The sequence below is a fragment of the Physeter macrocephalus genome, chromosome 11, assembly GCF_002837175.3.
Source record: "Physeter macrocephalus isolate SW-GA chromosome 11, ASM283717v5, whole genome shotgun sequence".
Lineage (NCBI taxonomy): Eukaryota > Metazoa > Chordata > Mammalia > Artiodactyla > Physeteridae > Physeter > Physeter macrocephalus.
This window is the reverse complement of record NC_041224.1, coordinates 155,632,890-155,645,735: the sequence shown is the minus strand read 5'-3', so window position 1 is coordinate 155,645,735 and position 12,846 is coordinate 155,632,890. Positions and strand designations below refer to the sequence as shown.

The following is a 12,846-nucleotide window of genomic DNA, read 5'->3' as shown; positions in this document are numbered from 1 at the left end:
TAAAAGAGGATTTGAGTAAAAGAGAACTATTTTCCATCCTGAACACAAAGGGTCAAAAGCAGGCTTGCTATTACTTACACTTGGCTTACCACCTCCTCATCCTCTGAGGATGATGCTGTTTCCTCCAGGTCCCGGGCCATCACGACTGGCATTTCCTTTAGAGTTTGTCATGCAGTCAGCAGACGGGGGCCTCAGAGACCTTTCCTTGCAGATTCACTGGATCAAACGATTTGGGTGGCACAGATTCCTGCAAGAAAGCCAAATGACCTGAAACACAATGCAGTTGTCTTTTTGTTCATTACTGCTGATGATCTTCCAAGTAATGAAAATGAATATTTACCTAAATAGTGTCAAACCTCTAGAGGCTTACCTTCTTTCACAGTGCTTCACATATGCCACAAAAATCAAGATTTTTTTTTCAAACATACTGTCTGTCCTCTAGGTATTTGAAGAGCTGCTGTGAAGTTTCAGTTTCTCGTTTTTCTTTTACATACTAAATCTAACGTGCAACAAAAGGATACACTTACTTAAGAAAGTCTGAGGTAGGTGGTTGATTGCCTAAAACAGATTCCTTGCTAGAAAATCCTGACGTGAGTTAAAAATAAAAACGCAAGTATTAAGATCCTTGCAAACATTTCTTTAGATTCTATGCCAAGCACAGGTAAAATACCCTCATGTTTCCACTAAAACAAATTCAACCACTAAACCAAAAAATGAATATATTCTGCTGAATCAAGGTCATAAATAGCTGGAAAAAAAAAACTGTCCTTCCACACTCTCAAAAATTATTCGCCCTTACTAAAAATCACAAACTATGATCCAAATATCAAATAGACATTAAAATTAGCATATTTCTAACTTAAAATATTTTTAATAGAGAAAAGGTACATGTTCATTGCGTGTCTTTTTGGATGGAATAGAAATTACAGGTAAAGAAAATGAAAATGTTTTAATGATCATAATCTCATTACTCAAAGATAACCATTTAATGTCAATCTTTCCAAACCTCATATTTCAATGCATTAATATATGTGATAAGAACGTAAATAGGGCAAAAAATGCCAATTCCGATAACGATCCTTACACATAATCAGCGAAATGGGCAATATCTAACAATCTCAAAGGCGTTCTTCCGAGTATCCCCAACGGGACCTCTCGGTATTTCCCCAAATGTTGGGAAGTCCCTTAAATTAATACAAAACAAACAAAACCTCCAAGCGAGGAAGGGATGCCAACCTGTCCTAGGCTGCCAGCAGAGCAGGGAGAGACAGGGCGATCGTAAGAAGATTAAGGGCACTCGCCCAAGGAGCGTCCTCGCCCTAAAGGGATCGGGCCCTCAGTCCCACCCCCGGCTCACTCCAATCCAGGTAGGTCCTCAGATGCTCCCTACAGTAAGGACGCAGGAGACTCCGCCGCAGAGATTCAGCCCAGCGCGCCCGGAAGCCAGCAGCTGCTCCCGGACTCTGAGAGGGAAGTGCACCGGACGGCGCCCGCCCAGACTTGGGAGCGCACCTCCCTCCAGCAGAGGAGTGCGCCGGCGCAGGCATTTACCTGTTTCATCTTCCCATGGCTCGGGGAGAGCAGGCGGGGACAGCGCTCTGCGCCTACCTCCCTCCTTCCCCAGCCGAGCTCCAGGCGGCCGCCGACCGCTGCTTCCCCCGTTACTACAACAACCAACAAGCAACCGCCCGCTCGGAGCCACTGCGCAGGCGCCCGCCACCCAGCGCGGACAACGCTCGGCTTCGGGCGCGGACAATTGTCGTCACCGCCGCGCAGCGCAGGCGCAGAGCCCTGCTTTCCGCAGAAGTCTTGACTTCTTTTTTCCGCTCTTTTTACCTCCGCCGCAAAAAGATTGGCTCCGAACCTGGAGTTCTTCCGCCACGCTCAACACGTGGGGTCACTGCAAGAGCGGCGTGCCGGGGGTGTGGCTTGGGCAGCGGCAACCGCTGATTGGCAGTGAAGGGGTTCACGCCCCATCTCCTGCTCGAGCAGAACCATAACAGCCAATCAGAGCGAGGACTGATGGAAACGACCCAATCCTGGAGACGGGCTGAGAGTGGGGGCGGGGACAAGTGGTTCAGGTGGATTCAGGGCTGGAGCTGTGCTGGGGAAGCTTCTTGCTCCTGCTGCTGCTGTTCCTGGGAGTCCAATCGCTAGGTAAGGTGAATGTGGGGGAGAAGAGGTAGGTGTCTGTGTGGCATCTGACTGAGAGGATCCGGACAGTCTGGAAAAATGGAGGTGGGATAGAAGGAAGATAGCAGGGAGGCCACCTTGTGGAGGAAAAGAGGTTCCAGAGACCAAGAGAAGAGGGAGCTGGGAAGATGAAGAAGGCTTGATAGGTTCGGAACTGGTGAATGGATGAACGAATGAACGGCCACTCTGAGCCTCGCACGGTGCGAGGAACCTTTACTTTCTCATGTAATTCTTATAATAACCCTTGAGATAGATATTTTTAATCTCCATTTTGCAGGTAAGGAAACCTAGGCTGTAAAGTGTAAATTACTTGCCCACGGTCACACAGCTACTAAATGGTAGGGCCAAGAAAGGAACCTCTCACTCCCAACTCTACGAAACACCACACCTTTGCTGGCCTGGGCCAGGGCAAAATTTGAGAATAGGTGTTGGATGCTCTAGGGGGCCCTCCAAAACTTTAGGGAAATTGTGCTGAGGGATTGGCGGAGCAGTTCGGAAGAGTGCTCAGGCTCTGCCTTCATCAGCTATCTGCTGGGGTTTCTGAGAGCTTCCGTGAAACGGGCATAAGTTCTGTCAAAGAGGGAGGCCATCCATGCGGCTTTTCTGACCCTGAGAGAGCTTGAGTCTCCTGCTGAAGGAGGGTGAGAAAACAAGGAGGACGGCGGGGGAGGGGAGTGTGCATATCTTGGCCCATGCTGTAACTGCTTGTGATCCCAGTAGAACCCCATTCTCTCTGGACTTGGACAGAGTCCACTTTTGTGACCCATTTTCACTGAACGATTCACCCATTGACCCTTCCTCCTCTAGGACTCTGTTTTTTGGTGCCTCACACCGTCTTGAGCCATTGCTGACTTTAATATCTGTTTCAGCTGGGTAGTGTAGGAACATAACGAAACATCTACTGCCGAAGTGACAAAGGAAGCCTGATAATTTATCGCCACTTCAGGCCCAAGAAATTAACCTGACAACAGATAAACCATGGGCCAAGAAAACATAACGAAGATGGCAAGAAGCAATTCCATGATAAGATTTTTTTTTATCTACATGGTTTTTACTTAAACCAAGCTGAGTGCTCAGCAAGGGTTGATCTAAGGTTTTGTTTTTTAAACAAAAAGTACATGACCTGATGGTATCTTCTATACAAGTTGAAGACAGAAGTGGCAGTGGTATGCTTGTCTTCCTCAAAAATGGAAACTTCATCAAAATATTCTCAAACAGTGAGACAGTCTTGCAACATAGAGACCAACAGACCATGCTTCGTATCTCAGCTCTGCCATCTATTAGCTGTGTAACCTCAAGCAAGTCACTTAACCTCTCTGTGCCAACCCTCATCTGTAAAATGGAAATATTAAGTGTCTACCCACCTTGTTTAAGGATTAAATGAGATAATATATGATAGGTTCTTGGCACAGTGCATGGCATATACAGGCGCTCCTCCATAACTGTTAGCTATCATAATAGCTAACCCAACACCAACATTGCTGTTTCCTTCTCCATATAATTTTCTTACTAGTTCTCAAGTCACCGCAATTTATTTATTTTTAACTTTTAGATTGTTCTCCTAGTTCATGGAGGATGGTGTACCTGAGAACCAGAATAGAGAAAACTTAAGGATGTAAATATTGTCCTCACACCATAGATTCCACTCAAATGTACAAGGCTTTTCTGTGCTTGGAAGGATCTGTCACCAGTAGCCAGGCAGGTATCTGTTAGTAGATTTATAATCACCTTTGAGCCACTTGCATTACAAAGGAATGACGTGAAACGCCAGGCTAGAAGTAAAGATCCCAGGGGACTGATTTCAGCCAAGAGCAGAGAGTTCTGATTTAGGCTAATATTTTTGGAGAAATCCCTTAGACAAAAATAAGCACTGTGCTACTTATTGCAAAGTATACTGTTGACTCACCACTATTAGTATGACTAAATATTGAGACCAATTTCTGTAAGTCTTACACCGAAGTCCATTTTATTTCTTTATGGTGATATTTGTACACCTCCCTTTCTCCTGTTTCCTTTCTTCTCTCCATTTTTTCCACTGGTTTTGTCATTTTCACCCACTGCATTATTTAGCCTTTTTCACTCTGGGTAAAGGTCAGCACACTTTGATTTAAGGTAGATATTCAAAGGCAGTGTGCCAACCCTGTGAAGGGTAACTGGGAGTGGATGAGCCTCAGGTACTTGGAGAGGAGTTTATGAAATGATTGATCAAGTTAAGCTTAATACAGCCCTCGTGGGTGGGACACAGGTTAACTACAGAGGAGAGTGAGCTTATGGTTGAAGTACACTAACCATTTGTTGTCTCGTGCCCTTTGCCTTTGTTTCCAAGGCAAAAAGCCCTCTCAGATTTGAGGGGAGCCATGAGCCGGTTCCTGAATGTGTTACGAAGCTGGCTGGTTATGGTGTCCATCATTGCCATGGGGAACACGCTACAGAGCTTCCGAGACCACACCTTTCTCTATGAAAAGCTCTACACTGGCAAGCCGGACCTGGGTAAGAAAGCAAAGACCTGCATCCTTTGTGGGAGTGGCCTAAATTGTGGTTCCCAGATCTGGCTATACATTAGAAGAACCTAGAAAAACTAAAATGAAACAAAGCACAGGTGGCCATTTCCCTCTCCAGACCTACTTACTGAAACTTTCACCCCCTGGGTGGGGCCCAGGAATCTTTTTGAAAAACTTCCCAGGTGAATCTGATGCTGCCTAATCTAGCCTTAGGCAGCCACTAGAGTAAGAGATGTGGTGGATAGCACTTGGTCCTTTTTTCCCCCAAGCTTCTCTGAATACCTTTTCATTCATTTTACACTGCCCTAGGCAGCTAGTCTGTACAAAAAGCATTACAGGGGCAAGTGAGGAAACAGTTCCTTGGTGATTCTGTGGTGCCCGACTAGAAAACCATAAAGAATCTTTTCATATTAGCTCAGCCCCCTTTCAGGAATCAGATCGTGGCGCACATGGTTTATACCCTACGTTGCAGATGGAGAATTACTAACCCAAGGTCTTCTCAAATCGTGACATAGACCTGAGAAGATATCCTAAATCCCTCCAAGTTGGTCTCCCAAATTGAACTTCCACGGGCGCGTGGCGGCCCCTCCCAGTGTCCTGAGCCTCTCTGCTGAGAGTGTCTGCACATTTCAGCTTTCACTTTGTTGCACTGATGTGTGGGGAGGCTTGAGCTGCAGCACCATTTCACAGTAGCTGACAATTCTGTGTCACATTTATAGCTAACCCAGATTCAGGCTCTGACCTAACGCATTTTTCTGTAACATCTGAGTATAAAATGAAACTAAGTAGGCTAAGGCTTACTTTGAACAAAGCTCAAATACAATGGGTGTAAAGAACCTGGGAAAGTGGGCAGGACAGTTCCACTTTTCACCCTCCAGTGCAGTCCTCAGATGGTCCAGGAACCCTGTATAGATTCACAGGGTTTAAAGGTTGTCTGGTCTAGCCCTCTGAATTTAAAGTTGACACAGAGAAGCCTAGGGGTAGAAAATGCCTCCTCCCTCATGACCTGGGGTCTGTCCTGGTACTTTTCTGATCATAGCAGGACCCCGGAGCATCCCATAGAATTTCACCTGATGCCTAATCTAGTTAGGGTTGGTGAGATATTCCACTTTTATATCTCACTCACTAGAGAAACGTCCTGCCTTTTCATCAGAAGAGCTATCAAAATGCTTTATAAAGAATGTTGCCCTCCAGGGCTAACCGTTAGATATTTGTTTGGTATACGGAATTTTTTCTCACCTTACTACCATCTAAAGGTCTTCAAGGTTGTGAATTTGGTATTGCCGTCTGGTTTTCCAAAGGCTGAAAAATCCTTAAAGCAAAATCCTGAAAGACCTTTCAGTTGTCAATGTTGTCCCTTAAAATTTCTCTTGCTCAGTAGACCAGCAAAGAAAGTATCTTTGCTTTCACCGTTGTGGTATTCCCCCTCCCCACTACTGGATGCCTTAGATCAATGCCGGTACATTAATATCACCAAGGCCAGGGAGGTTTTAGAAAATACCAGGTGGGCCCTGGGCCCACCTCCAGAGTGTATGATTTAACTGTTCTGGTACCCAGGTCCTGGTAGTTTTATAAAATTTCTTCAGTTGATTCTAATAAATGTCCAGGGTCAAGAAGCACTGTTACGATGGACTATGATCCATCGTCCATCAGATCCATCTGTCCATCAGGACAAGATATTTAATACAGCAGTGCCAGAATGAAGCTAGCAAAAGCAGAGTGGCCCCAGCAAACACCAAAGAAACAGTGCTTTGTTCCCTTCCCACATGCACAGGAAACCAGCCTGGTTAGGGCTTCGTTCACATAAGATTCGGAAGACCCAGGGACTTGGGTCTCTTAAAGACCAAGTGTGGGCATCTAGATGGGGCCCAGTATTTCTGAGTTATCTCCTGTATCAGCCTTGAAAGTCTGCTGACCTCCTAGGCATCTTGTATTGACAGAACCACTCTCCACCACGTTCCCCCAAGCCTGTCCGGATCCAGATCACCGGGCTTCGCCAACACCAGAGTGGCTTCCAGGGCAGAGCCGTAAACTACTGCAACCAGGAGTTACTGCCTAAGTGGGCTGTCTGTTGGGCTTCTACTCTTGGAACTTGCCCAGCGGCTGTAGGTGTTTGAAGAGGAGCTGAGCCAGTTCTCATTCTGGAATTCTTTCCATTCCTTTTAGTTCCGATGTGCAGCACCAGAGCCTCCTCTGTGCCCAGCCAAGGGGAGTTCAGGCCTAGCTCCCTGCCCCCTTCAGTGAAGTAGGAAGAGTTTGGAGGGAACCCTGACCCTCCCTTCTCAACACTCTTGCTTTTTTCTGCTGCACAGTGAATGGCCTCCAAGCTCGGACCTTTGGAATCTGGACGCTACTCTCATCAGTGATTCGCTGCCTCTGCGCCATCGACATTCACAACAAGATGTACGTAAGGAAGGGAAGAGCGTTAGCTGCCTTCTGTTGGAAATCAGGTGCTAAGCATACACATTGTGGTCCTCTCTTGGAGACCCGTTAATTTTGATACATTAGCCTCGGATGTGGATAGTAAAAGGTTAATAGGTTCCATTCCTTCCTGGCCTAAAAAACATAATAGGCCTGAAGGTCTTTAAAGTTTGAAAATTCTTTGAAACTGACATAGCAAACTGGTTATGTCATGATCCAGTAGCCTGCATCATACCCCTCTACTTCTTTACTAAAGAGTCAGCCTTTCTTCTACTAAAGAGGTAGTGTGCTCTTTTTAGAGAGGCCATGACATACCTCATTCTTACATTCCTCCTTGAGAAGCAGGAATGAACAGAAATCACGATCCATGAAAAAATGAGCCCACAAGTTAAATGGTTGTATGCTTATGCAGAGTCAGGAGGTGAGGGTGACAGAGAGCCCAGGACTCCTCTGTATTCTGCCTCTTCAGGGGACTCACATGGACTAATGTGGAACAGTTGCAAGCAGTCACAGCCTCTGGCCTAGATAATGTTGTAACCCGTGCCAGCCACTGGAGGGGGCTCGAGCTTTCTTCCCAACAGCGGTTGCTCAGTTCCCCAGGTGAGGCCACCAAAACACCAGCTTCATACTAAAATATTTTTCTCTTATCGAGACTCTCAGCATCTGGGCAAGAGAGGAGATAATGATATTTATTGAGCCCCTCTTATTATGCCAGATGCTTCCATCCACATGGCCTTGATTAAGTCTCCTCTTAGTAGCCCTGGGAAGCAGTGATTTTCATTGCTGATTCTGTAGATCTACATATAAGAGAGCCAGCTAATTTAAACTGAGGAAGACTGACTCAAGTGGGATTTGAAGCAGGGCTATTAGCACTGCGATCTCTCCAGCTTTATTTTTTCATATTTTTGAACCTGAAACTGGTTTACTTGTTCTAGATTGGCACGTATTTTTGGAAGCAGTGCAGTTTAGTGGAAACGGCCTGGGGCCTGAGAATGAAAACAAGAAAATAGGCTCTGGTTTCAGTTCTTTTGGTAACTAGCTTTGTAGCAGCAAGTTCATTATAGACCTTCTCTGCATCTCGGTCCCTTCATGTGTAAAATGAGACTGGTATATCTGTTCTGCCTCTCAGGGTGACTGGGGGGAAGTAAGGGCTGAATAATCATTTTAAAGACCTTTACCATGATGAAGAATTGCTGTCAAGTATAAGGGGTATGTCTTTTGCTTGCTGTGCTTTGGGGATGAGCAGAGACAGCTGAGACTTACCTTTACCTCTTTACCCTTTCATTTCCCCTTCACTCAACACAGGACAGCCGCAAATGCTGACTTCTGTTTCCAACGTTTTTTGAAAGCCTGGGACTTTGGTCCAAGGCCTTCTGATATGCACTCTGATTCTATTCCCTCCCTAACTGAAAACTCAAAATCAACTCCTAGCTGCTCTCACTTTCTGAGACAGTCTGTTCTCAGAAATTCTGCCTATTTAATGTGTATATCTCTAAATAAACCTGCTTTCACTTAAAAAAAAAAAAAAAAAGACAACTCCCATACATACATATTTACTAAGTGTATAAAAACCTGCACAGGAATGATAAAAATCAAACTAAAGATATTCCTTCTGGGGAAAAGGAGGCAGAAGAATGGGATCAGGGTGGGAAAAGGATACACAGGAGGCTTTAACTGAAATCCAAATATTTTATTTCTTAGAAAAAAAGTATCTGAAGCAAAAATGTCAAAATATTCAGATTTGATGGAGCAGGGTATTGGTTGCATGGGGGTAAATTCTATTATATACATATTTTTGTATATTTGAAGTATTTCATAATTTTTAAAATTTCATGTCAAAAAAAAGGTACCAGCAATCTAAGTGGTCCATCATCCTGTAAACTCTCTCTTCTCCACCTCCTTGTCAAAGCTGAGGAAAAAGTTCTCTTCCCATGAGGTTGTCACTGTGTCCTCCATCTGACCATCTTGCTAGGTTAAGATGCAAAATATCCACCCCACGTTGCAAGAGCATCTAAAGGCCCCAGAAGGGTCCTTGCTACCCTTTCCCCATACATGCCATTCATTCTATGGCATCCATCATATGAGCACTGACCAGCCCCTGGCCAAACATCTGCCAGGCGGGCTTGGACTAGAGTCAAGCCAATTTGAGTAAGTAGAATACGTAAGCATTTTTGATCCAAAATTGTCTACACTGCCTAGGATTGCCATACTCCAGACTCTGCTTTGCTATTGCTGGCTTCACCACCTTGCTAAGACTTGCAGAGGCCCTCTGGTTTGCCTGGACCATTCCCCTCTCAGTTTAGCAGTTGAAATCTTCAATTTTGCCCTAGATGTGAATAAATTGATGTGATCAACAGCCAGGTCTTTCCCAGGACCAAGTCTCCTTTTCTTTAGCCGTAGTCATTTCCTGGGTTTTGATTTCTGTGTTTCAAGTCTGATGACTGCTTTTCCTCTGCACTGAACAGGCTGTACCTTCAGTCCCATTTCTGTCTGCTCCCCTGTAGGCTCTACCACATCACGCTCTGGACCTTCCTCCTCGCCCTGGGGCACTTCCTCTCCGAGTTGTTTGTATATGGGACCGCAGCTCCCACCATTGGCGTCCTGGCACCCCTCATGGTGGCAAGTAAGCATCCAGTGACCCTAGAACTCCTGCAGGAGCTGTCCCAGCCCTAGGGACGAGCCTTATACAAGCAGTATAAGAAAATGCCGTGCTTATGTCAGCCACTAATCTTGTCTCTATATTAAGGTTTCTCAATCCTGGGAATGCTAGTGGGGCTCCGGTACCTAGAAGCAGAACCAGGATCCAGACAGAAGAAGAGAAACTGAGGCCAATATCACCACGTCCGAGACTTCATCTTCCACCTTTGCTAGCCTCTTCCTTCACCCTCTTTGCTCTTTAATTTCTTTTCTGCTCCATCATCTACTTCTAGTCCTTTACTTTTTTTTTCTTTAATTTAAAAATTTTTAAGATATTTAAATATGCATATGGCAAGTCGGTGCCATTTAAATATATGTACCATTTAAAGAATCATTTTAAAATGAATACTCTGTACCTCCATCCAAATCAAGAAATCGCCAGCACATCCGAAGCCCACTGTGTGCCCTTCCCCCACCCGCAGCCTCTTCCAGGACCCCTTTTCCAGCCTTCTGCTTTTTTCCTTTTATTTTCACCCGACGATTTGACTTGTATGGTGGGAACACGTGAACTGTGAAACTTAAAGCTGCTGCCTCACCCACAGCAGCTGCCACCAAGGGCTGCTTCGAGGGGGTGTCAACCCAAGCTGGGCTCCTCTCTGCTGCTGGACCCAAGACTCTGAACCATCCAAGGGACAGGCAGTTCTTCTAAGAAGAAGGGCTCCCCTGCAAGTGAGCATGGCTCCTTATCCTTGTGCCTACAGGTGGATCAGGGTTGGAAGAGTCTGGGCTGTTTTTAGACCTTCCGGTCAGCTGTATTTGTGTAATGAGATTTGTAATAAATAGAAAAACCTTCTGCTCTGATCAGTCCTCGTACTTTGGCCTCCCCTAAGCCCAGAGCACTCCTGCCCCTCATCTGAGGCCTAGCAGAGGAGAATCACAGCTTTCTGCTGATCAAATATACCATGAGTAGGACAACTCAAGACTCAGGCAAACCTCGCTGCCTTTTGTCTCTTGCTCATTTCTTGTGAAGTCAAATCTTCCTCCTCTCCATCCCCACCTTAAAGATTCTTGAGTTCACAGCTGAACAGCTAGGACCCTCTCTTGTTTTCTTCCCAAGGAAGAAACAGATTCTTGAGAAAGCAGAACCAGGCAGCATAGAAGAAACAGCTGTATGACCATGAAAAGAACAACACTGGGGCCCAAGGACAAGGCACTGGAGCAAACTGCTGCCATCCAAACACAACCAAGTGTTTACTGAACACTTACTGCATGCCGGACACTTGGGAAAGACAGATGAACGACCCAGGCAAATGTCCCTGTAGTCAAGGAGACAGACTATCAACAAGCCCATACCTGAAAGAACAACTCCAGACAGTGATAAGAACTCTAGAAAACAAGGTACTGTGATCAGGAAGGGGAGGGAGGTGCACAACTTGGATCATCGGGAAAAGCCTCCCTGAGGAGTTGGGATCTGAGTTGAGACTTGACTCGCAGGGATCGTATGTCTTAAGATGTGAGGCGGGCATTTAGGGCAGAGGGAGCAGCGTCTAGTCTTGTTGAAGGACTGCGATCACTGTAACTACAGAATGGTGAACGATCACCGTGACTACAGAACGAACGATCACCGTGACTACAGAATGGTGAACGATCACCGTGACTACAGAATGGTGAGGTTAGGGAGTGGAAGACAGAAGACGGAAGGGAGGCAGGGGGCTTGTGAGGGCCTGACAGGAAGCTTGAAGGTGATACTTCAGTTGGGAATTCTCAGTCAGTTAAGGCTCTTTAGGTGAAAATCTTCCCTAACCTAGCTGAACTAACAAAGATAACAAACACTGGCTCACAAAACTGAAAAGAGGATGATAGGCTTCAGGAATGGCTGGATCAGGACTGAGCTCTATTTCTCTGGGATTCTTTTGGCTCTGCCCTCCTACATTGGCTTCATCCACAGGCTGGCTTCCTTTATGATGATTATGGTGCCAAAAGTGGTTGTTTGTTAGGCTTCCAGGCCTCACGTCCCCACCTGGAAAAACAGCTCAGTGGTACGAACCATCTTTCCCTTACCAGCTATTGTAGGAGGCAGTAAGAAAAGGAATGATCTTACAGAGAGTTAACATTTGAGTGGAGGTCCACAGGGAGCCCACCTAAGAAAGGAATGAATGAAAGCATAAGATGATGTGGATCCTCTAGGCATGCACCACAGAAACATGATTCCAGATAAATAAAGACAAGATCCCGAAGGATCTAAAGAAATGATACAGAGTATTGGCAGACACTATGAGTATAAGATTTCTCTAACAGCCCAGGCTTGGCTCCCTTCCCAGGTGGTTTAAAGTGGAATCATAATGTTGTCTCTCCACCTAAGAATTGCTAACAGATACGGAGCCAGAATGCCACAGACACAGTGCAACTCTCTAAAGAAGAAATGTCCAGGAAACTGATCGTTGCAGCCCACTCAGGTAACACACATAAGGTAAATGCAATCGCAGAGGGAAGAGTGGCAGGAAGGGGGACGATTCAGAAGAACTGCAAATGACAAAACTGGATCCCGGCCAGCACGACCTGGTGAGTGACTGCTCTGATTATAGAACAAACATTCCAGCCACCGTTTGAGGCAGAGCCAGAAACACAGTGGGCTCTCTCGGCAGAAGGCACACTCAGGTGAACTGTCTTCGTGTGGATGCTGTAGGGAAAGCAGTCCTAGTCACATGTCAGACGTTGAGTTGCAGTCCCCCACAAAGGCCAGCTGTCACCTCTGCAGCCTCATCTTTTAAAAATCACCCACTAGGATGGCAGTATCCGTGTCAGCAGAAGACCACCTTCCAGGGTATGGAGGCCACAGGAGCACCTACTCTACCCCGAGCCCCCGCCCCTCCAGGCCGTTCCCGCCACCAAAGCCATCTCTGCCCCAGTAAATGACAAGGCAGACCACATGGAGAATCTTTTATTGCCTTAAAACATCTGACATTGGGCTTCCCTGGTGGCGCAGTGGTTGAGAGTCCGCCTGCCGATGCAGGGGACGCAGGTTCGTGCCCCGGTCCGGGAGGATCCCACATGCCGCGGAGCGGCTGGGCCCGTGAGCCATGGCCGCTGAGCC

General features: G+C 46.2%; 2 protein-coding genes across 14 annotated transcripts in view; one reads left to right on the top strand and one right to left on the bottom strand.

Moving 5' to 3' along the window:
* Window positions 1-1,459, bottom strand: part of TTLL5 (tubulin tyrosine ligase like 5) — a 332,702-nt gene extending 331,243 nt beyond the window's left edge. For 4 of the 9 annotated variants that reach the window (XM_024117326.2, XM_055088629.1, XM_055088630.1 and 1 more), the window contains exons 1-2: window positions 1,237-1,457; window positions 79-247 (exon numbers count right to left, since the gene is read on the bottom strand). In XM_024117326.2, the coding sequence (XP_023973094.1) occupies window positions 79-152 (74 nt within the window). In that variant the 5' untranslated portion in view covers window positions 153-247; window positions 1,237-1,457. Of the gene's footprint in view, window positions 1-78; window positions 248-1,236 lie in introns of all 9 variants that reach the window. The other 5 variants (XM_028496209.2, XM_055088627.1, XM_055088628.1 and 2 more) reach the window with 2 other exon arrangements.
* A 583-nt stretch (window positions 1,460-2,042) lies between these two features.
* ERG28 (ergosterol biosynthesis 28 homolog) lies at window positions 2,043-10,611 on the top strand. 5 transcript variants are annotated; one of them, XM_007117129.4, is made up of 5 exons: window positions 2,057-2,157; window positions 4,520-4,683; window positions 7,007-7,097; window positions 9,620-9,738; window positions 9,862-10,611. In XM_007117129.4, exons 2-5 carry the CDS (start codon window positions 4,551-4,553, stop codon window positions 9,939-9,941), a joined length of 423 nt encoding a protein of 140 aa, XP_007117191.1. In that variant the 5' UTR covers window positions 2,057-2,157; window positions 4,520-4,550; the 3' UTR covers window positions 9,942-10,611. The 5 variants fall into 5 exon arrangements, with proteins under 5 accessions (XP_023973130.1, XP_023973125.1, XP_023973127.1 ...); XM_007117130.4 differs by lacking the exon at window positions 2,057-2,157 and adding an exon at window positions 3,783-3,895; XM_024117362.3 differs by lacking the exons at window positions 9,620-9,738; window positions 9,862-10,611 and adding an exon at window positions 8,962-9,613 and having other exon boundaries at window positions 2,043-2,157; window positions 7,007-7,144.
* Window positions 10,612-12,846: the final 2,235 nt, after the last annotated feature.

What these genes read in the sequence shown, in the direction of transcription:
- ERG28 (XM_007117129.4), top strand. Translation starts at nt 4,551, where the DNA reads ATGAGCCGGTTCCTGAATGTGTTACGAAGCTGGCTGGTTATGGTGTCC. An exon ending in ATCGACATTCACAACAAGAT is followed by an intron (nt 7,098 to 9,619) that starts GTACGTAAGGAA and finishes GCTCCCCTGTAG; the next exon opens with GCTCTACCACATCACGCTCT. An exon ending in GGCACCCCTCATGGTGGCAA is followed by an intron (nt 9,739 to 9,861) that starts GTAAGCATCCAG and finishes CTCTATATTAAG; the next exon opens with GTTTCTCAATCCTGGGAATG.